The sequence below is a fragment of the Anarrhichthys ocellatus genome, unplaced genomic scaffold (assembly GCF_004355925.1).
Source record: "Anarrhichthys ocellatus isolate YVR2014 unplaced genomic scaffold, GSC_Weel_1.0 scaffold7, whole genome shotgun sequence".
NCBI classification, from domain to species: Eukaryota; Metazoa; Chordata; class Actinopteri; order Perciformes; family Anarhichadidae; genus Anarrhichthys; species Anarrhichthys ocellatus.
The window spans coordinates 1,944,606-1,966,759 of record NW_022280037.1 but is presented as its reverse complement, the minus strand read 5'-3'; the positions used below and the strand labels follow the sequence as shown (position 1 = coordinate 1,966,759).

Genomic DNA, 22,154 nt, shown 5'->3' with positions numbered 1-22,154 from the left:
CTGAAATAAACCATTATCTATACTGACTGCTGAATCTTTTTTTTTATTATTTAAGTAGAGTTTGATTATAACACTTTTTTTTTTTACTTAAGTAAAAATATTGAATACAGGACATTTAAATGTAACGGAGTACTTTTATAGTGTGACATTGCTACTTTTACTTTAGTAAAGGATATACTTGTTATATTGCTTCCGAAACACTTAAACCACAAATTTGCAGAAAAACAATGCAGCATAATATTGTAACAATGCAGCATAATATTGTCTTTAGTCCAGGTTTCTATTTAACATAGTTATCCCTCATTGTATTAGCTTTGTGTGTGTTGAATTGGAGAGCCTCTGTGTTGCATGTCTTGTTAGTATTTAACAATGTATAAGAGTCTCCTGAATGATGATACTACTTATATTTACATTCTCACTTCTTTCATTGTTTGTGCGCGCTTTGGAAAGGGTAAATATTGCATAACTTTAATTTAATCTTATCTTCTCTTTTTAGGTTTACTTTGTAACATCTGCCTCTTGGGACTACAGATGAAAAGTAGCCTCATTTACAGCAATGTTTTTATTAATGTGCACTGTCCCTTATCAAATAAACCAATAAATAAAATAAATGCTCAAAACAAACAAAAAAATGTAATGTATGTTCACACAACAATTCGTAACATAAAAGGGTATTTTTTATTATGGATATATATATTAAATAATACTTGTACTAAATAATACGAACATTTAATTATGTTAGACTGCAAGAGGCCGTTGAGTTTTTCTGCACCCGGAAAAGCAACAGAGTGAGAGCTCTGACTCCTCCTCCACCTCTGAGCGTCTGACGGACTTGTCACACGACGTCACCGGGTCGGCAGGAGAGGCGTTGGAGGAGAGTTTCGCCTGACTGTCACTCCCAGAGGAAGAAGAAGAAGAGGGTGTGAGCGAGCGTTACCTGTCCAGTCTCACCTGGTGCGCTTTGTTGTACATGTCGGTCGTCGACTTATTCCATCTGCTGTCGGACATTAAACACTGGCTTCACTTTGGAGCAAGACGGAGAAGGCGATAAAGGTAACGTGACGTCCTTGTGGGATCAAATCATTGGAAAAAGGCTCGTTTCTGTGTAGCCGGATGCTCACTAACGTTAGCTAAACAACCTGTTCGCCGACGGGCTCCAACACTCCGAGCTTTTAATTCAAGATAACACCAGTATTGCCATATATTACACATTACATAGATTGTAGTCAAGGTATTAATACTACTCGTGTCTAATATGTATCTGGCAGTAATGTTTAGTTAGCTGAGGTTACAGGAAGTAAAAAACACCTGAAGTTTTGAGCAGTTAGATGACGTTACTCAACCAACGCCACTTAGCAACAGGTTTCCCAGCATGCTCAGCGGAACAGACTCTGCTTTTGAAGGAGGTAATACTTGCTCTGGCTTTTATTTAGAGAAGAAACACTGGCCTTTGTGAGTCGTGTGAACATGCTGAGTACTGACGCATGGAAACCTGTCTACTTCTAACATGGTTCACCCCCCCAAAGGCAAACATTATTATCTCAGTAGTAACACAGCCAGACTGGATTTTGTTTGATAAACAGGTCAAACTTGGGTGAAATGATAGCTTCTCCTCAGTAATCTCTATACTGAAGCATGCTTTCACAACAGCAGTTATATTTAGGACATCGTTCAGGGACACCGACCGGTATTGGATTTTGATCAAGCCTCCTGAGTCTCATTCAATAAACATGTTTTCATTTAGTCTTTATATATGTGTGTGTGTGTGTGTGTGTGTGTGTGTGTGCGTGTGTGTGTGCGTGTGTGCTTGTCTCTTCCCAGGATGCTAAGACGATCCTGACCCGTGGCCCCAACATGAGTGTGACGTCATGGTTCCTGGTCAGCAGCTCTGGCACACGCCACCGCTTGCCACAAGAGATGATCTTTGTTGGCAGGGACGACTGCGAGCTAATGCTGCAGGTGTGTGACTTTGTATGTTTAAGAGAGTGTGTGTGTGTGTGTGTGTGTGTGTGTGTGTGTGTGTGTGTGTGTGTGTGCGCGTGTGTGTGTGTGTGTGTGCGTGTGTGTGAGATGACATTGTGGGGAAGTTTGTGTTTACACGGCAAACACCAGCAGCATGTCAAATGAACCCCTAACTGGTCTTCATTCTAGTCTGTCAACAATGAGTTGTATTGCTGTTCACTGACAGCTAGTCACAGAGAGATGTGAAACAGCAGTGGGAGGCTCCCGACAGGCTTCATATGTGTGCATTTCTGAATGTGTAACCTGGCGACGGTGCCTCCACACGGTCTTTCAAACAATGACTTAAAACGCTGCTAAAGCATTCCCACTGTGTTTTTCCCATGCAGTTGTTTGTCAGAAACCCAATTTTCTTTTGTGTTTTTTTGTAAAATACTCTCGCTCCCATTTTCTCCTCGCTCTGCATTTCGTCCAGCGAAAGAGGAATGCTGCCTCAGAAGCAGTTGTTTATACTTTACTCAGTCAGCGCGTTGTGCTCAGAAAAAAAACCCGGCCAACCACAGACCGTTGGTTAGATTGAAAAGTTGCTCATGTCCACATTTAGGCGTCGCTGGATCCCAAAAAAAAAGGAAAACCAACCTCAGCCTCTCCCAGTCTGAGATGATGCAGACTTTTCTGTTGCTCAGCTTAAGCGCTCAGGACGGCTTCCTGCCCTGGCACACAGTCAGTTTAGGCTCCAAATTGTCTTTTAAATCCCTAATCTTTTGTTTAAAGCTCAATGCTTTTTTTCACTTTCAAATCACAGTTGAATGTCCGTAACGTGAGAATCCTGTTTGACGTGAAAACCAGGGATTGAGTGTCGGTGAAGTCGTATCGCATAGCACAGCCGAGGGCCTCGACTTGATGTTTGAATTTTCCCGTGACAACTGGTGTCGGATCAATGTCTGCATCTTCATGAGCAGCAAGTAGACCGTACTCCTCCTATAATAGTAGTGACTCTCTTTAGCCTGGTCCAGTGATGCAGCTACGGTTTCCTAGCTACGGAGCAAACATTTTCTCTGCGATAAGAGAGGCAAAGGTTCATCGAAGTAGGAACGTGGACTTCTTAGTGATTGATAAAATCATATTTATACTCAGTACAGTATTTGCTTTAAGTTACTTTAAGTTATTTGCAGGTCCACTGAGTGAATAGGCCACACAGACAGTACATCCAACCTGTTTATTCCAGTTGGTAGGTGGTGTGGAAGAGTTAATTTCAGCCCTACAGATGGTCCTTTGAAGGACGGTGGTCATTTTGTGAATGAGTTTGGCGATTACCCTCAATCTTTGTGATGTTTATGTGACATGGAGGTGCAGAGTCCCTCATGATTAGAGAAGAGAGAGTCCGCCTGAATCACTTCTACAGTTTGCCCATAATTGATGGAAAGCATATTCAGATACAAGCACATCTCTCCTCTGGTAGATCATGTGCACACGTCACGGACGTGAGCTACGCAGGAATTTTGTGTTCGGTAATGAGGACCATCTATTAGTGTAATCTACAGCAGCGGCCGGTTTGTGGTGTATTCAAGGGATTGGACTCTGTGTAGCAGTGATAATGACGAATAATGATTGTTGTCCTTGTGGAATATTCTACCAATTATTTGCTCGGTTAGTTCATGGAATGTCGAGACGGTCCCACAGTTTCCCACAACCCAAAGTGATATCTTAAACATCGATCGACTGATCACTTCGTCTCTAACGACTTTTTGCTTAACTTTTGTTGCAGTCTCGTAGCGTGGACAAGCAGCACGCTGTGCTCATCTACGACCTGAACACAGACGAGCACATGGTGAAGGACCTGGGCAGCTTGAACGGGGTGAGTGAGTCCAGCTCTTGTGTCGGACTACCTGTGATAGAGGAGACCCTGAGCTCTGGGCTCCCTGAAGGCAATTACCAGAGCACAAAATCCCTCTTTGTGTGCCGGAGACGGGGACAGTTGGTAGAACCGTGGTTCTCAGGAGACTGGATTTTCTTGCCGGCCTAGATCCCCCCCCCCCCTTTTTTTTTCCTCCCATTCTTTCGATCTCCCTCTCTCCAGCCCCCCTCTCTCTCGCCCTTCACTGCTCTGTTAACACTTCACTGCACCACATTATCCCAGTGAAATCCAGAGTTGAGCAGTGAGAGAAACCGTTCATTGTTCTCAGAGAGCGTTTCTGTTTTTCCTTGGTAACTGCAGCCAAACTAATCAGAGCAGAACAGCGCAAGGACCTGTAACTGAAATCCAACATTGCTGTTGCTGTGTCCATTCTTCACCGTTAGTGATCTGAGGATAAACTCTGGAAACTGTTGTGTGTATTTCCACCTGGCCATTAAGCATTCTACAAAATCCGAGACAGCCATTGCATAACAGCATAATCTCATCAATTTGAATGTGCCTCTGGATTAACTTTCAATGGGAAAAGGGCCAATTGCAAAGCACCTTACAGTATCTGGAAGCGTGCCACAAGGAATTAGAGAGCCTGTCACCTGTGAGTCAACACGTTTACCTCATTAACGACCAGTGAAAGGTATTTAAGCGTGATGTTTTCCTTTTCTTTATTTTGCAGACTTTTGTGAACGACCTAAGAATCCCAGACCAGACGTACATCACCCTCAAGCTCTCTGATGTCATACGTTTTGGCTATGATATCCTTTTTCTATCTTATTCATTTAAATGTTAGTCTCGTGTTTGGTTTAACTTTGGGAGCTGTGTGATTTATGTAATGTAAGTCACACATTTTTGACGTTTCATTTTCCCACTGCGATCGTTTCGCTCCCATCGGCATGTTAATCTCCTGTGGTTTTCCAGTCAGGGGTTTTAGATTATGGTCAATCTCCTGCACCCTTTGACCCCCCACAACAGGAAAGACATGAATGGTGAGACTTAGGTAAGATAACATGGGGCTGGTTTAGCGTATAGACGCGTATAGACGCTGTTGCACGTTTCAAGGAGTGGGTCGCTAAAGAAGCTATTTGAAGTGCAGCAGGTCTGTACTGCTTATCTCTTTTCCTCCTCCTTGCAGTAGAAGAACGTACCTTTGACCTCCTTGGGGGTTAGGGTGAAAACAAAGCATGAAAGGAGATTCAGTAAAAGAGATTTACACTAACTGCACATGCTCTAAACTTTAGGTTGAGGATTTGTAGTCTGTATGTTTTTCTTCAGGTCCTTCTGGAGAACCAGATACTAAACTATGAATATATGTGTATATATAGATGTGTTATCCAATGTGTGTGTACTTTAACTCCTCCTGCACATGCTCATGTTTATATCCTGGAGAGAAGTCAACACAAGGTCCCAGAGGAAGCTCTTAAAGTAAGTACTACTGGCACTGTATACATATATAGTCTAGCAGTGCTGATACACTTGCTGTGGGTCCTTTAATGATAAAGTGAAGTGCTCATCTATTATTTTTATTATCAATTAATCTGTTGATTATTTTTTCCAATTTTCACATAACCAATTAATGATCAGAAAGGGTTACAAACAAATGGACTAAACTGAACAATATGCAGCTTTTCCATTAGAGGCCATGTGACGTAATGTGGGCATGACCTTAGTTGGTCAGCTTCCTGTGCCAACAGTTGTCAGTCATCATGATGAGCTCTGTGCTCATAAACAGGCATATACTTACAATGAATTATCACCTATTGATCTGGCATTTTAATGCATGATTAAAATTGTAACTTTAGAGCGTGAACACGGTTTTCTAAGTGATGAAACATGCACTTTTATTTTTAGAAACATCTGCAATGATTGTTGGCAGAGGTTTTCTCACATCCCCCCCCCCCCCTGTCTCTTTGTGCAGCATGAGAAGTACACCAACCAGTTGCATCTTAGTATAAAAGCCCTGCAGGCGAAGGCGAAGGAAAAACAGCAGCTCCAGAGCTCAGAGAAGAGCAAAGTTCCTGTTTCCAAACTGCTGGAGAGGGCCGAGCGAAAAGCCCAATCCCTCACAGGTAAACTACATCAACACATGCTCCACCGTAACACACATAGCAGGAAGGCAGCAGGTTTTATTTAAACAGAAGCAGGTGATTTGTTCACACACACACACACACACACGTGAGGACGTTTTTGCTTCCCTGTGTGCTACACGACTTTGGCTGTAGATCGCTCGATAAGGCGGCGGTTGCGTCTTTTATTAAGAGCTCCCCTGGTGTGAGATTAGGCCTGCCGTGTGAGCTGAGAGGCCGAGGCCACAATCCCTTATGAAGTCAGTAAAGACGTAGATCTCGACATCCCAGAGTTGGCCGAATGAGTGTACAGGAGTTGCAGAATGAGGGCTTGCCAGACAAGTGCAGGGGTGAAGAGTTAAGGACAAGCAGTCTTATCTCTCACAGCCATTCCTGACGGCTGAGAAGAGGCGGGGTGCTGCCAAACACGGCAGCTATAGCTTAACATGTGCGGCAGAAGAATTAGAAAGGTGTGCAGGTTGACACTTCTGTCCATGTAGCTGATGGCGGACTTGTTGCTGCTTGTGCTTCCAGTTGCTTTTATGCCCTCTCTGCCCTGAGCTGTACTCCAGTAGATCCAGTTGTACAGTAGAGGCAACAGTGGAACAGTTAGACAATTCTTAGTTCAAGTGAAGTGTTTTTGTGAATGAAGCTCATTCACACTGACAAAACGCTTTCCAGCTGCTGTTGATTTAGCAATTCTCGTGCTTTCTGTTCCACAAACGCCCCATGTGAGCTCAGAGGGGAAAACTACAACTGGTGCTTAAAATAGGACTTTTCCAGCACTGGGCTCATATCCCACTGAGTGCCATACAGATAAATCATTGAACTGCACAACTTTGGAAAACATTTTGTTAGCTAAAACAATGGTAAGTAATGGGAGCGCGGTCGTATCACCTGCAGCTATAAGCTGACTACAGTGATCCTGTGAACCCGTGACTGTATGCTCTTTGTTCAGCATGCTCACTGAAGCCCTGTTTACTGGGGGCCATGCAGTACAGCAGACAGCAGCCTCGCGCTGTGCATCCTCTGTCTCCCTAAATGTACTGTCACAATAAGATGAGGATAGGAGTTCTTAGTCGGAGAACAAAACCGCACACATGAAGAAAAGCTGACTGCTATTTTCATTTACATTACTGCACAAACCTGCTTATCTATGTTGACTTCATGCAAATAGATTCCTTTTGGCTGAATTTGTTTGATTGGAGAACTTGTTGGTTCTTTTGGTTTACTCTGGATTGGATGTTTCAATTTGTTTTTATTGTGTACAATGCTGTCCTTTATTGTCTGTGTGCTGTTGCTGGTTTCCCCATGCAGCTGTACAGGATGTGGAGTGTGTCCAGTCCTCCCGCTGTCCGGAATCTAGTAGTTATTAAGGAAATACAACTTTTCATGGAGCCACATATTCAGTATAAACATTAAACTCATCTAACCTTTTATTTGTTAGGTTATTCTGGGTCTGCTTTCTGACGACTGAGCTATGCTCCGTCCACTTTAGTTGTGACACTCACCCGTGTTTCCTTTAGCTAAAAGGAGCGGATCGGGTAAGGGGAAAGGAATTAGTTACATGCTCCTCTCATCACTGTGTTGATGTCTTATTGTGCGTATCCAAGGCAACAGTGGTGAAGTGCTGTTGATGCTTAGAATTGTGAAGCTCCCACATTAAAACCCAGAGAGCTTGTTTAGCCCATGTATCAGGCCGGCGAGCTGCTTCTGGATTATCTGATTAGTGCCTTATAGGCTGGCTGGACTGAGTGGACCGGCAAAGCAGCGGCTAAGCACCAGTTCAGAAGCAGCATCGCGGACATCATCCTCATCCCCTCCGTTTTATGCAAAGGTTAATATGCTAACAGTGAGTGTCACCGCTCACAAGAAGCCTCACTTTTAGATAAAGTCGTTATCCGAGATCTTGTATTGTATAGTGGGTTTTTTTTTACATTGAAGATTAGGATTAGCTTTGTCCCGATTCGCACAAGAAGGATTATGTTTTGGTGGTTTGTGCGATGCAGCTTGTATCACAGTTGGACCCTCGCTAAACTCTCTGTGACATGGGGATGTGGGTGAATTGTAAAAAAAAAAAAAAAAAAGCCCAAAGGCTACATTTTGTTGTTGCAGGACCAAACTCAGACACAACATTGTTTAATCATGTGACTAACATAAACTCATGGCCTCATAAATACAAGAGGTGTGTATACATTCAGTTCTTTGTGACTCTTTCTTCTTTCCTGAGTTTATCCATGTGTCTAATGGTGTGTGTTGGTCTGTTAGCTGCCACAGATGCTCCGATATCCAAGCCTACTCCTCTCTATGGTCAACCATCCTGGTGGGGGGAGGATGAGGAGGCAGCGAACAAAAAGAAGAACAGAGGTGGAAAATCGCCACAACAGGAGTCTCCAGGTCAGAGAATGTGTCTTTTATTTTTGACTAACGTGTGCCAGCTACAGACTTCATTATGGTGTTAGTACTGAAGTGTTTATATCTTTTTAAAGCGTTATCTGTACTATAATTGAGTTGGCTCTTCCCGCATCTGTGAATTAGATCCTGATTTGAAAGGACATGTTTATCTACGGCACTTCTATCTAATGCCCTTTGTGGGTTACTGGAGATGGATGGTGTGAAGCCCAAGGCAGGTCTCTGGCCGCTGGTTGTGGACTGTTAGTCAGGCCACTCCAGGCCAGTGTGGGCATTGCCTGTCTGCCTCGTGATGTATTATGACCCTCTAAGCTTCTGCTAAAGTGATATTTTGCCGTGTCGAACTAGCACCCAAAGACCAACTGGCGCATTTGTTTTCTCAGTCTAACTGCTGGAGTCTTTTGTGTTATTTGTGGCTCCTCCTTTCAGGGATTGTGCGACAGCGGCATCCCAGTCATCACGATCACTTTTCTTAGCCGTACCAATGAAGTTTGAGTTACTTAGCTGTAATTGTGAGCTTGAGGAGGAACCTCAAACATGCAAAGTATGTAGTATGTGTTACCAGCACTTATGCTTGCTGTGTATCTGTGTGTTTGCTGTCCTGAACCATCCTAATTTCTAACAGAGTCGGCTAAAGACGTGTCCAGATATGAGGTCAACGGTTCTCTGTCCAACAATCAAGTCAAGTCCATCTTCTCCTACCGCCAGGAGCCCAGCTACTTTGAGATCCCAACAAAGGAATTACACCAGCGACCTGCCAAGAAACCCGAGTCGCAGGTCCACGAGGTTCCCACAAAAGACACTCCAGATCCCACTCCGGTTGTCTCTTCCACACCTCCCGTGGTCCAAAGCCATGCCTCCTTCACCATCGAATTTGACGAATGCATGCCAGGTAAGATGAAGATCAAGGACCACGTGACCAAGTTCTCTTTCCGCCAGCAACAGAAGCTGCCTTCCACAGAGCCCGTCACCACGCCCACTGAGGTGATGTCGGCAGAAAGCAAAGTGGCTGATTGGCTGGTCCAGAGTAATGCCAGCATGGTGAGGAAGAGGTCACAGGCTGACGACATGTATAGCACAAACAGTGACCCGTCACTCCTGAAGATCACCAAGAGTGAGTCACTTGTAGAATTTCACCAACACTCGCTTTAATTGCAATAATGTGCTAGATCTTAACTCACTTGTGGTCTTTTCATCACCAGCAAACCACCACGAGGACGGCACTCACAGTGATTCAGAGGATCCTGAAATCAATGGAAGTGATTTCCTCGAGTCAGAACCTCGGATTGGGTACCAAGACTCTCCACAAACACTGAGAGCCTCCCCGCCACAACGCTTTGCCTCCCCCGACCCTGAGGAGCCCTTGTCCTACTCTCCGCCGGAATCTCAGTCCCTGTCCAGTCTTAGCAAGGCTGAGCCTCACCAAGCCTTCGTTATTGAATTCTTTGATGACAACCTAAGAAAGAAACGCTCCATGTCCTTTACTAATAACACATCTCCACCTGAGCCCTCGGGCCTAAGGGTCCAGCTGGAGAAGGCAAGGAAGGGCTCGAGCCCAACTGGGGAGAGACGAGTCCCATTTCCAGCCTCCACCGCTCCTCCAACTCAACAGTACACTGTCCCCCTGAAGGGCCCTACTTCCACAGGCTTCCAGAGAGCTGGCTCTCTACGAAGGGAGAAGACGGAGGACCGGCTCAGCACCGGCTTTTCCTCTCGCTCTTCTTCATCTGTGTCTGTAAGACCCTTTAGCAGTGTGGGCCGGAGGTCCAAACTCGCCCAGGAATTTACTGCTGAATTCCTCAAACAAGCAAAGCAGTCCTCCTCTGCCAGCTGGGAGAAAAATAAATCTAGTCCCCCTCCAGCAGCTAAGACGGAGACAGTGGTCGCATCCCAGAATAGTCCCCCTCCATCTAAAGCTTCCTACCAGCCACAGACTTCCTCTCCTATCCACCACCCTGTTCCCCTCAAGGCCCCCATGATGCCCGATCCGTATCAGGGTGTGGAGTTCAAGATCCCTCATGTTGGCCCCAAGAATGAAGAGGAGGACAGTCTGAGTGACGCAGGGACCTACACCATTGAAGCAGATGTTCAAGATAAAGAGCTAGAAGAGGCACGGAGCAAGATAGACCAGGCAAGTTCCTTTCGCCATTTAACTTGTGTAAATTTGGCTAATAATGGCAACATGTTGCTGAAAGCAAATTCGTCTGCTTTGCCATTCTCCCGTGTCTTGGGGCCTCAGAATGAGTCATGGACATTGGCAGTCCCACTTTACTGCAATGATCAACTTGCACTGCTTTGTTCCTGACAGGTGTTTGGTGTTTTTGAGAGCCCAGAGCGAACCAACCAGAGTGAAGCAGAAACATCAGCAGCATTTAGGCCTGTTAATGTTGAGCGCAGGGAGCAGCATAGGCAGAGTAGCAGTGGGGAGGTGAGGCCAGCTCCAGAACAGGGACAGAGTCTGGTGAAGGTAACCCTTCCTGCTCAGATTGTGATCAATGTTTGGATGGAATCATTTTATTGCCAACTCTAAGGACAGTTAATTAATGTGTTTGGTCAGTGTACCATAATGTTTAAGCGTATCTTGATTTGCCTTCTTGGGATTTCTTCTATTTGTTGCTGTATCTCTCTATTGACTTCTAGATCCGGCTCATCTTTCCTCACATGTTCTGGGTTCTTCATTGTTTAGTTTTTTCTTTCAAACCAAATATAAGGACAAAAATACATGTTTTATTATCACAATTAACCTAGTTTGTTTTGTTTACTAAGAAAATCATACAATTTTAAAAACTGCACTTTTTTTTTTTTTTTTTTGTAAAGATATTGACTGAGTTGTGTGTTATCTCGTGCAGGTCCAGCCAGCAGGTGCGGTGTTACAGGGGGCTCCTAAGTGGATGTCTTGCTGGGCCAGCTTGGCAGACAGCTACACAGAATCTGGCCCTTCGTCTGGCCTCTTTGACGTCTCTTCCCAGATGGAGCTGTCAGGAGGTAAATAACACCTGACGAGACATGAATTTATTTGGAATTTTAATGAGACGCCCTGATGAATATGAATGATATTCCGTTTGAGTGTGTGTGGTTAACATGCATTAAAACTGTTTCACTTCAGCACGGGGTACAATCATCCACAAGGCCACGCTCAGCCGACACCACGACAGCACCGACTCTGATGGTTCGAGAGCTCGGCGCGTCCTGCCCCAGCTACCACTGGGCGAGAAGAGTGACATTCCGACTCCCAGCATTCATGTTCATTATGACCCGCAGTCAACGTTTGATGTAGGAGGGAGTAGCATGGTTTCCCCCAGGTCTCAGGATAGCCTTCACAGGTTATCGGTGCATGACGACGTAGAGCCCGACAGCCTGAGTGATGCCAGCAAGTCAGATGATGGTTCCATCGTAGAGCAAAAGAGGAGACCGCTGTCAGACAGAGAAGCGAGGAAAAATGAGGACAGACTCTCAACCGAGTCCACATCGTTCTACATTGGGTCAGTGGGGGCTGAGTCCCAACATGAACTTGGGGGCTCAAACCCCAGCACTCCTGAGAATGAAATACAACACGCAATCAAAACCTTCTCAACAGCAACTCTGACCAAACCAAGAGGTAACCAGGACTCTGGAAAGGTCAATCCCAGTGTGTCGGCTCCACTCCTGAGCCAGATTACACAGAGCCCAGAGTCCAAAGAGGGCACTGTAGCCGCATTATTCAGACAAGAGAGCTTCACCAAGGAGCGGCCTAGCAATGCCAGATTGCCCAACATATCTAGCCTGCAGGTTCAGAGAGGCATGGACCCTGAATCATTCCAGGGAGCCTGTAACCAGGACACTCATTCTTACCTCAAAGACACGGAGGATGTTCTGGCGGTTCTGGAGGCCAAACTCCAAGCAGTACAATCGGGTAAAACACCGTCTTCGATAATGGACTCTCTTTCTGCGGAGTCTGATGTCGATACCTCCAGCACAGTCAGCCAACACAGCAATAAGACCAGGCCAAACATACTGCCTAAAGCCCCCTCTGTTAGTGGCTTCCATAGGGAGAAGTCTTCAGCCAGTATAGCTAGTCAGGACCCAAGTCCCCGGTCCACAACATCAGAAAAGCGGCGTTCTCAGGGAGAAGACGGCAACAATAAGACGGAGTCTGTCAGGAGACCGGTTGGATTGAGACGTAGTGTCGGGAGATGTGGCTCCACAGACCTAAGCGACGACCCTCAGAGCTTCCCTTACTCTGACCAGGAATCTAACAGCCACCAATCCCGCAGAAAATACACAGTGCCCCTTCAGAAGGAGGACGGCAAGACCTCTAGAGCATCCCAGTCCTTGATTCGTGCCAGCAGCTTTTCAGCCCCAAGACCCACCAGAGCGTCCATGCTCCGCCGCGCTCGCCTGGGCGAAGCTTCGGACAATGAGGGCCCGGAGACAGACAGGCTGTCCCAGGAGGCGGGCAATGCCCTAGCGCAGCAACCCCAAGAAACCAAGAAACTCTCCAGGCTGGATATGCTGGCGATGCCTCGTAAGCGGACGAGCTCATTCAACACACCCAGCGACACCGAGGCCTCGTCCACCGGCAGCTCAGTTCGGAGGGCTTCTGCATCGGGGGGGAAGCCTGTAGAAAAGCCACAGAAAGCACCGGTCAACAAGACGCCGATCACTCGTGGACGTTCAAGCAGTGCCAAATATTCTGGAAGCACCTCAAGTGAGTATGATACAGAAACTTGTTTGATTGAGTGTAACATATCTTGACTGGTATACCCGCTTACTTCTGTCTCAGTCAAAGCGAGTAAACACAGTGCTTTGCCTGGAATGGAAGCATGGAAGTGATCAAACACCGTGGTGAATGTTTGATACAATCAGTACTCCGTTTATATGCTGTGTGTTTCAGTAAATAACACCTGGGTTTTCATCCACAAAAGTGTTATTTTGAAGGGGACTTTCACTTACATCAATAACACTAACATTACTTTTTTATGTGGTGGCGCAACGGCCGGCGCAAAAAAAGCACTCTGGCTGTTTTTTATTTTCCTGACTTTGAAATCCACTTTGCCCGTCTGTGTGGTATTTTGGCGCCAGTGCACAGGTGGAAGGAGCAATTAAAAAAGGGTCCTCATGGAACAAGAGCTTTCTATATTCACTTTGATCTACCTTCATCTGCACAGTGTTCTCGGGCAGTTTATGGTAATCCATGAGGATTGTATGGCCATGATGAGGATTATCATTCTAGCCATGTACCAAATGGTTTATGCTAAACAACCCAGTCTTTGCTATGTGATACTTGTCTGGTACTCAGCTGCTTTACTGCGGAAATCAAGTACTCATTTCAGTTTGTGAATGAACAAATGAGCACTTCCACAGCAACTCTTCTGTCTCTTGTTCTGGGGAGGGTTTTGGTGACGACATCTAATATTCACGGTGGTGTTTTTCTTGGCTGTATTCTTTGATGGTGTCTCTCTCTCTCTGTCCTCATCCTCCATAACTCAAACCAATTCACAACGCCAAGGCTCCAGGAGACGACACAAAGGCTCTGACTATACCTCTACCTCAGACGAGGAGTACGACTCAAACCAGAGCACTCCTAAACACAAACGCTCCCAACCTTCCTCAGCTTCCCAGAGCCCGCGGAATCTTGCGCGGCCTCAGCCGGTGGTCGCCCTGCGGCCAAACCCCCGCAGCAGAGATTCTGAAGAGGAGATCCATGACGGAGACGCCTTACACTGTTGGTCCAATCACAGCTCTGAGATTGCACAGTAAGGAATATTACAAGTTAATTCTGTTCTGGTGGACATGCTAATATGATCTCCAAATGTTAAATTGATGTGTTACTGTAGCCTAACTGACGCTAAAGATGGTTTCTCACGTGCAGCATCTAGCATTTTATTTACTGCATTTTCCATAAATAGCTTAAAGAGATCAAGGATTTCACTTTCTGCAGAATAATGTAAATATAATCCAAATTCTTATTCCTGTCAGACATCTTTCTGACACGTGTCCCTTGCCTGCTAGGTTGAGTCAAGACCTGGCTAAAGACCTAGCTATCTTGGCCAGAGAGATCCATGACGTGGCAGGTGAAGGTGATCCACAAAACCCTGGAGTGGAGAGCAGTGCGCCCGTCTCCACAGTGACCGCTCACGAACAGGTAAACATGAAGCTTTATCCGACACACTGAAGCATCAAATCTCTTTCATCAACTGACTAAAACTGAAGATGACTATTATTTATCTTCTTCATGACAAACTGCTCTTTCGTTGAAAGAGGAAGTATCTCTCAGTGCTTTGCACATCTGGTGCAGTTATGTAACATGAAATTAGGATGGTCGTTTTTATCTTTATCACTTAATTGTTATACTATACATCATGGTTTTATCTCCGTGCCTTGTTAAACACATCAGCCAAAGGAGACAATCCGTCTCTTTCCTGTATTTTACTCTTAACACTTGAGTCTGTTTGTGTTGCAGCTGGTTCATCATATCCCAGAGGCTGGATTAAACTACCAGAGGGTCCCACCAAGTTCTACATCTTCAAGGGAACCTGACCAGAGTGACCATGAACAGAACAGCAGGCCGCGAGCTCAGAGCAGAGATGAGGTCTCGCACAAATGCCGCTTCGTCTAATTTTCTTTACAAGCCTCTGTGACGCTAGCACTGGGGGATCATTATAAAGTATTGTTTTTTTTCCCCCTCCAGGTCATTGTGGACAATCTGATGCTGAATCCAGTGTCACAGATCACCATGGCCATCAGAGAAAACACTGAGCAACTTGCTGAAAAAATGAAGTAAGGCGTTACTTGAACATCCTTTATTCCCGTGCTTCGTCTGCGTTTGATCAAAAACTATTGATCCTGTCTGACAAACAGACGCCACTGAGCCAATAATCTTATTAAACTAGAGTAACTGAGTGAGTCAGCACTGACAATATGGAACCGAGATGTAATCTTCTGAACAGATTAGATGCAGATAAAACAGTTGGTGTTTAAATGTTTCCATTGTGAGATGAACCACAGTTTTTTTTTGTTTTTTTTGTTTTTTTTGTTTTTTTTTACAACCCTTATTTAATCCAAAAAAACATAAAATAAAGAAGAAACATTTATTTTAGCATTGATTACATTTAGTTCTGCTAAGTCACCACAATCAGAAGACAACCCGGCTCTCAGTTTTCCAGACACAGAAATGTGTTTAAAGAGAACAGTAAGAAGTAAACGTTCTAACGAGTGTATTTGGGCATTCTGCACGCAGGGTAATGTTCCAGGACAGGATGGATATCTGGGAAGAGATTGAGGCCACGGTTAAATCTGACAATGATGTTCCTGTCATCAAAACCTCCAACAAGGTTGGTGACTTATGTTTGTCAATGTTCAAGTTGAATTAATGCTGGTTGATTGTTTGAGATAACTTGGACATCTGTGTTTCAGGAAATCGCATCAATCTTGAAAGAACTTGGGAGGGTTCAACGGCAACTTGAGGGTGAGTCAACCTGACCCTTTATAAACATTATGACATAAATGATCTTCATAAAACATTTGTATTGTGAAGCCGATTAATCAGCTGAAAAACTTTTTCCATGTTATTTTCCCCTCCAGTCTTTAACACAGTCATGGAGCCCGGTAGGCAGTTTGACAGTCCTAAGGCCTCGGCCTCTGTGGTCTCCTCCTCATCTGGAGTTCGGCTCTCCAAACCTCCCGCCTCACGAGACTGGAGAACGATCCACTCCGTCTCCAAACGTGGCGGCGGCCCGAGGCCCAGCGAGGGTGTCAGGAGAGCAGCCGTGACACCAGACGACCAAAGAGCGGGATATTTGGTCTGAAATGTGACACAAACACGCAGGTTCCTCCAGTGCTGAACTTGTGCTGTGACTCCACAATCACAAGTGTCACCACAATGAAACTAAGAGGCGGGGGGAAGTGAGACTGTAAATGCATCTGTCGTCTCCCGTGCATCCAAACATACACACTAACGTACTATGAGCACTACACACCTACACAGTGGTGTAACTCACAGTGACGCCTGCACTAAAGGCCCGTATGAGGTTGAAGATTTAAGGAAGTACCAAAATACTACAATAAAAACCTCACCTCTCGGACAGGCCTCCAAACTATACTTGATTCTCTCTTTGTTCGAGGTTGACCTCGTTATTTGCCAATGATACGACCAACATTGCTGATTTTAAGAGCTCATTGTATTTACTTGGTTTATTTGAGAACCAGACTGAGAATAATCATCTCAGGAAAATATATATATATATATATATATATATATAATCTCTTTAGTGACAAATCACATTTTCGAGGAAATATTACTTCATTGATATTTGTTTTGGGTAGAAAGAACAGCAATAACACCAGCAGATCTTAGTGTACTGTGTACTTGTATCCTCAGTAAACTTATTGCTTTTCCTCATGTGTTTTTGTCTTTGTTTGCCACTTTTATCTTTGTGGACAAGATATATCGCAGAATGTAAAACTAATTTATTAGGGGTCTTTTGTGAGACGCTGTATCCGAGACAACATGGCTTTGGGAGAGTTAGTGGACTCTAGTGCCAGAGCAATTAACGCTGTGTTACACAGTTGCTATCAACCAGTTTCTTGAGTATTTATTCTGTTAACATTTCCCGCTTTATCGACTGTGTCCAGGTCTCTGTATTTTGTCCAGCTGGAGATGAAAGACCTTCTGGAATGTGTGGTCTGACTGGTAGGAGGGACTCAGTTCAGTCACCTGGCAACACAAACTCAAGTGGCTGTGAAACAAGAGTTTTCAAGCATTCCTGGCTTCTCTGCCTTCTGAAAAGTTGTTATTTGTGTCAAGCACACTTGAGGGAGACTTGAAACTATTTTTTTGTTGTGAGCACAGTCAACTCAGAGGTTTGGCCAAAGACGATCACAAAACGACTAACAGGAATGAGTCGCCTTTATCCCCGTTTGTGCTGAGCTCATCACACCACCACACCTATCGCGTCCTATGCTCACGAGCTCTCAGCACTGTGGTCAGATTTGATATTTCCTCTCAAGTCACAAGGTCACTTCGGATGGGTCCTCACATGACTGGAGAAGTAATGTCATTGGAGCACGGACGTTGACAAAGTCAATTGTGCGAAGCTGTACATCTGCCGATTAGTTTGTGACATTCTGTTCACTATGTAAATATCTAAATATATCTTTTACAAATTACCTCTCAATCTTGTCTTTTGCACTTGTGTAGTACAACATTGTCCCCTCGACTTGATATGCTGCGAACTGAAAGTTGTTGCTCTCCTGCGAAAGATTGTAACCATTTGATGCCATTGAGCCTGCAGCAGGAGAGAAGGCGACCCGGTTCACCAGCTGTTTGCTGTTTCCCCTTTTCCCTTCTCCAGATTGTACATGCGATTGTAATTGGGACATACCTATAAGTGCCACAGAGCTGTGTGGGAAAGTGGTTGTTTACAAACTCGAGCTAAATTGAATGTTTGTCCTCTTGACATCACTTGCTTGAAGTGTTGCTGCTATTCTTCTTCTGTGGGATAGTATTTCCCCTTTGCTTTACTCCATCTAAGTCAAAGCTACAGCAGGTTTGAGAGCTGAAATGTATTTCTCGTTTGTCAAATTTGTGTCCCTCTTTTGATATTCAATTTGTTTCCCCTCCCTTTACCTGTTGATTGTAATCTTGCTGTCTTGTTAGCTGGTATTTATGTTGTTGTTTTTGTGTAATTTGATGATTGCAGATTTTTCAAATAAATTTGATTGGTAAAGCTGTATTTTGTGATTACTTTTATTCACTCACTACACTTTTGTTTAGTCCTAAGCAAATGCATATCTCAAAACCTGAAATGAAAGTGAAAACAGGAACTGTGCTATGAGCTACTCGGTAGCAGATGTATCTCTTCAGATCAGTTTGGGGTGAAAGCTAGAGGGGAAGAAGCAACTTTGTTGTGAGCTCGTTCTAGTGGATCTGCATCTGCTTTGTGTAAGTTGCTTTTGCTTTCAATACTTTGGAAACCAAATTTTGCTGAGATTTAAATCATTTAAAATGCAAAATGTTTACTTCTGTTATCGTGTGGTCAGATGTTGTCGTGTGTTTATTTAATGTCTGAGAAGACAATTTCCTGTTTTTGAATTAATAGGTGCGGACCACATGAAATGAAAAAATGCCCTCTATGTATAGCAGGCTTCATGACGGTGATGTTTCAAGCAAAAGAGTAAGACTGCGTCAAATATTTCCCAAGTTATTCCCTCTGGTTTTGATGGCACATTGTTGTGACTCCTGAACTTGTTTTTCTATCAAACTTCATGTTGTTAGAGGACGACCAGCTGTGTGACATTAGCTCTGGTTTTGGGCTGTCTGACAGTCCTCGGGATCCTGCTTGCCATCGCGGTGCTCAAAAGACCACCAACCCCCAAAGATCATGAGACTCTCCCTCAGGAAACTGGTGGGAGCAATTCCTCTACGGACCAGTGCAGGTAATAATCCCTCTGAAGATGTGTATATACTACTTAACATAATGTTAAACTGTAGAATGAAATGAAATTTGAGACTTAACTGAACAATAACTTTATTAATAGTAATGATTATGTTTAGACCGATGTATTGATACAACATAGATCATCATACAACAGTAGAATAATGAATTACCATGTTCCTTTATAACTTTATCTACACCTATTAACTTAATGGTTAATGATTCTGAAATTGTTTCTCTAAATTATAATATATAATATTTCCAAAGAATTGTGGAGTCACAGCACAATTTGTTTATGTCTTAGCATGGCGCTGGTGGAGAGCATCCCTCAACAAGTGAAATACAGAATCAACGAAACGCTGGGGATCCCTCTGGAAGATGTCTGGAAAGATCTTATCGCCATGGCAAAGGACCACGTTGAAGTGGCCTCTTTCTACTGGACTTTAACTGGGGAAGACATTAACGTTAATTCTTCCTCTGACATACCTGTGAGTTATTAACTGAAATGGAGAGAAACATGAAAACGTACACATCAATTCTTTGTTTAATATGTTGTTTTTTTTGTTGGAAAATGCCGATATTACTGTGAGGCTGTCCTCTGCAGGGAAGGGACATCCTGAAAGCACTTGAAGAACTGCCCTCCAGGAATGTGTCTGTCCGAGTGGTGACCAGTGTTCCAACCGTTCCAACAAACTCCACAGATTTAGAGATCTTGAAACAGAAAGGTGTGGAAGCGACTGTTCTTGTTGTCGACTTTCACTGTGATGATTTGTGATGCATTGTTTGCGCCAACTTCCCTTAACTGCAGTTCCCTCTTTGGCTGTCTGTAGGAGTTCAGGTGAGGAAGGTGAATTTTGGACGCTTGACAAGGGGCGTCCTCCACAGCAAGTTCTGGATAGTTGACAGAAAACATGTGTTTATTGGAAGCGCCAACATGGACTGGAGGGCTTTCACTCAGGTAACGCTTAAAATCTATAATTACAGATGCTTTTTTGACACCTTAAACGCACCTCCAAATGATTTCATAATTCACTTTTAGGTGAAGGAACTGGGAGTAGTTGTCTACAACTGCTCCAGTCTAGCAAAGGACCTCCATAAGATTTTCCAGTCCTACTGGGTAATGGGACAATCCCACAGCTCCCTGCCACAGCCCTGGCCTTCAAAGTATGACACGGACATCAACAAACATCACCCCCTGCTGGTGAAAACTGATGAGGTCTCCAGCAGGCTGTACCTCACAGTGAGTTCCTTAGGTTTCATTTCCTTTTCACAGGACAGGTTGTTGTGATGGATAAAGGAGCTGTCTCTATTTAAACAGAAGTGATCGTACAATGTGCGTATTACAGTTTCAACCACCTCTAAACCTCAAACTGTTACCATGGCAGTCGTGTTGTATGTATCAAATGTTTTTGTTGGTATTATTATGAAATGTTTGCGTTTCACCCCAGGGTTCTCCACCATCATTCTGTCCTCCATCGAGGACTCAGGACCTGGAGGCTATTCTCTCCAGCATCTCAGAGGCCCAACACTATGTCGATGTAGCCGTCATGGAGTACTTCCCCACCACACTCTTTGAAAAGCCTCAGAGGTGACACTCAAAAGAAACCATTTGCTTCCATCAAATTTGCCTTTTTATCTTTATTTCCTCACTTTTTTTCTTTTAATTGAACAGATACTGGCCTTTCATTGATGACGCCATCAGGACCGCTGCATTCGAGAGAAGGGTTAAGATGCGGATGCTGATCAGCTGTGGGCGGAACTCTAATCCAGCCATGCTGCCCTTCCTAAAGTCTCTAGCCTCAATGGACAGTCCTCACCAGGATATCAGCATCCAAATAGTAAGACAACAACGTGAAAAAAAATAGATCTGCTGGGTAAAAACGCCGATCTTTGCCTCTGAATTTTCTTTTTTATTTGATTGCACATTGTTCGCTTTTCAGAAACTGTACATTGTGCCTGTGGGAAACCAGTCTGATATTCCATATACCAAAGTCAACCACAATAAATACATGGTGACTGATAAAGTAGCCTACATTGGTGAGTGACAGATTGTTTTAAGGATTATTATACCCACACATTTACTGTTGTGGTTAAACATTTATGTGTTGAGGAGTCGGTTTGTTGCCTGTGAATTGGTTAATATTTGAACAGATAATGTTGTGCTCTCCCTTAGGTACCTCCAATTGGTCAGGGGACTACTTTCTGACCACAGCTGGAGTGGGTCTGGTGATTTCCCAGCATGCTACTCACCCTGTATCGAAGACCAAGACCCTGCATGGTCAGCTCAGGGCAGTCTTTGACAGAGACTGGTACTCTGAGTTTGCTGTGCAACTTGATGACCTGGGGCACCACCCAGATTGTGCATTATCAAGATGACAGAAACCTCTTTATACAAGTTCAATGTAAGTAAGATAAATGATATTGACTGTAGTGGCATGGTGATGCAAATTCTTATGTCATCCTTCTCTTCTTTTCTCCAAGCGCAGATTTCCGGACCAAAACTGAGGATGACAGAGTTTCTTCACCTCGTCCACGTCATCCAACGTCTTGTATTGGCTACTGTATCAAGTCCAAGGTATTGGTGGGGTAACACCCCATGTAGGATTGGCCCTCAGATCATCGAGCTGCTGGATTTGTCCCACATTAATTCAGAAGTGAACAGCCCAATTTTGAAGCTCTTAGAATTGTTGTTTCTTACAGCAATGCTCTCTGGGACTTATTGTTGACTTTTACAGTTATTTGTTTAACTTTTTAAAGCAAAAATGTCTGATCTTGCGGACTGACTGTGTGTATAAATATATTTTTTAACTCAACTCAGACTGAATAAAAACTGAACCATCTTTGTACAATTTGTACAATCCTGTTGTGATCCAGTGTATTTAATAAAAGCTATAAAAATGGATTGTATATCTGTATTTTTGTAGCTTCTACGATTTTGTATGAATGATTTGTTTGGAGGTACAATCAGGACAATAGAAAATGTTTAAGAACTTTTTAAAATATGCAACTCTTTGACACAATGGTATAGTAAACTTAATTCTAAAGTGTCTTCCTATTTATTTTTTCGACTTTTTTCTACATAATATACTGTTACTTTTTTCGACATTCTATAATATGACTTTTTTATGACTTTTTTCGACATATTTTATTTGACATACCATAACTTTTTATGACTTTTTTTGACATGCTTTACTATTACTTTTTTTGACAAACTATACAATGATTTTTTTCAACATGCTATACTTGACATTTCTATGCCATACTATATTATTATGGCATACTATACGTTCATATTTTATGACTATTTTACGACAACAATACTACCATTTCAATTCCGACCTTGGAGTTGTCCGGAACACAAAGAGCTGCTTTCATTTGGATCAAACAGTCATG

General features: G+C 43.8%; 2 protein-coding genes across 4 annotated transcripts; both read left to right on the top strand.

Annotated features, from left to right (window-relative positions):
* Nucleotides 1-857: 857 nt before the first annotated feature.
* Nucleotides 858-16,565, top strand: cep170ba (centrosomal protein 170Ba). 3 transcript variants are annotated; one of them, XM_031847669.1, is made up of 19 exons: nt 858-1,053; nt 1,822-1,959; nt 3,728-3,817; nt 4,548-4,626; nt 5,235-5,293; nt 5,787-5,937; nt 8,203-8,331; nt 8,972-9,460; nt 9,549-10,477; nt 10,655-10,774; nt 11,196-11,331; nt 11,453-13,033; nt 13,940-14,081; nt 14,338-14,470; nt 14,789-14,917; nt 15,017-15,105; nt 15,566-15,659; nt 15,742-15,793; nt 15,910-16,565. In XM_031847669.1, exons 2-19 carry the CDS (start codon nt 1,855-1,857, stop codon nt 16,131-16,133), a joined length of 4,731 nt encoding a protein of 1,576 aa, XP_031703529.1. In that variant the 5' UTR covers nt 858-1,053; nt 1,822-1,854; the 3' UTR covers nt 16,134-16,565. The 3 variants fall into 3 exon arrangements, with proteins under 3 accessions (XP_031703529.1, XP_031703528.1, XP_031703530.1); XM_031847668.1 differs by having other exon boundaries at nt 13,835-14,081; XM_031847670.1 differs by lacking the exon at nt 10,655-10,774 and having other exon boundaries at nt 13,835-14,081.
* Nucleotides 16,565-21,661, top strand: pld4 (phospholipase D family member 4). Its single transcript, XM_031847671.1, has 12 exons — nt 16,565-18,268; nt 18,426-18,500; nt 18,602-18,762; nt 19,066-19,249; nt 19,366-19,486; nt 19,592-19,719; nt 19,801-20,001; nt 20,210-20,349; nt 20,434-20,599; nt 20,702-20,798; nt 20,935-21,163; nt 21,248-21,661. Exons 2-11 carry the CDS (start codon nt 18,450-18,452, stop codon nt 21,135-21,137), a joined length of 1,452 nt encoding a protein of 483 aa, XP_031703531.1. The 5' UTR covers nt 16,565-18,268; nt 18,426-18,449; the 3' UTR covers nt 21,138-21,163; nt 21,248-21,661.
* The last annotated feature ends 493 nt before the right edge of the window (nt 21,662-22,154 follow it).

Bases quoted from the DNA above. Each gene is read 5' to 3' on its own strand.
- cep170ba (XM_031847668.1), top strand. From the start codon at position 1,855: ATGAGTGTGACGTCATGGTTCCTGGTCAGCAGCTCTGGCACACGCCAC. The intron at 3,818-4,547 runs GTGAGTGAGTCC...TTTATTTTGCAG, and splicing joins ACCTGGGCAGCTTGAACGGG to ACTTTTGTGAACGACCTAAG. The intron at 10,775-11,195 runs GTGAGGCCAGCT...TATCTCGTGCAG, and splicing joins GGCAGAGTAGCAGTGGGGAG to GTCCAGCCAGCAGGTGCGGT.
- pld4 (XM_031847671.1), top strand. From the start codon at position 18,450: ATGCCCTCTATGTATAGCAGGCTTCATGACGGTGATGTTTCAAGCAAA. The intron at 19,720-19,800 runs GTAACGCTTAAA...ATTCACTTTTAG, and splicing joins ACTGGAGGGCTTTCACTCAG to GTGAAGGAACTGGGAGTAGT. The intron at 20,600-20,701 runs GTAAGACAACAA...TTCGCTTTTCAG, and splicing joins AGGATATCAGCATCCAAATA to AAACTGTACATTGTGCCTGT.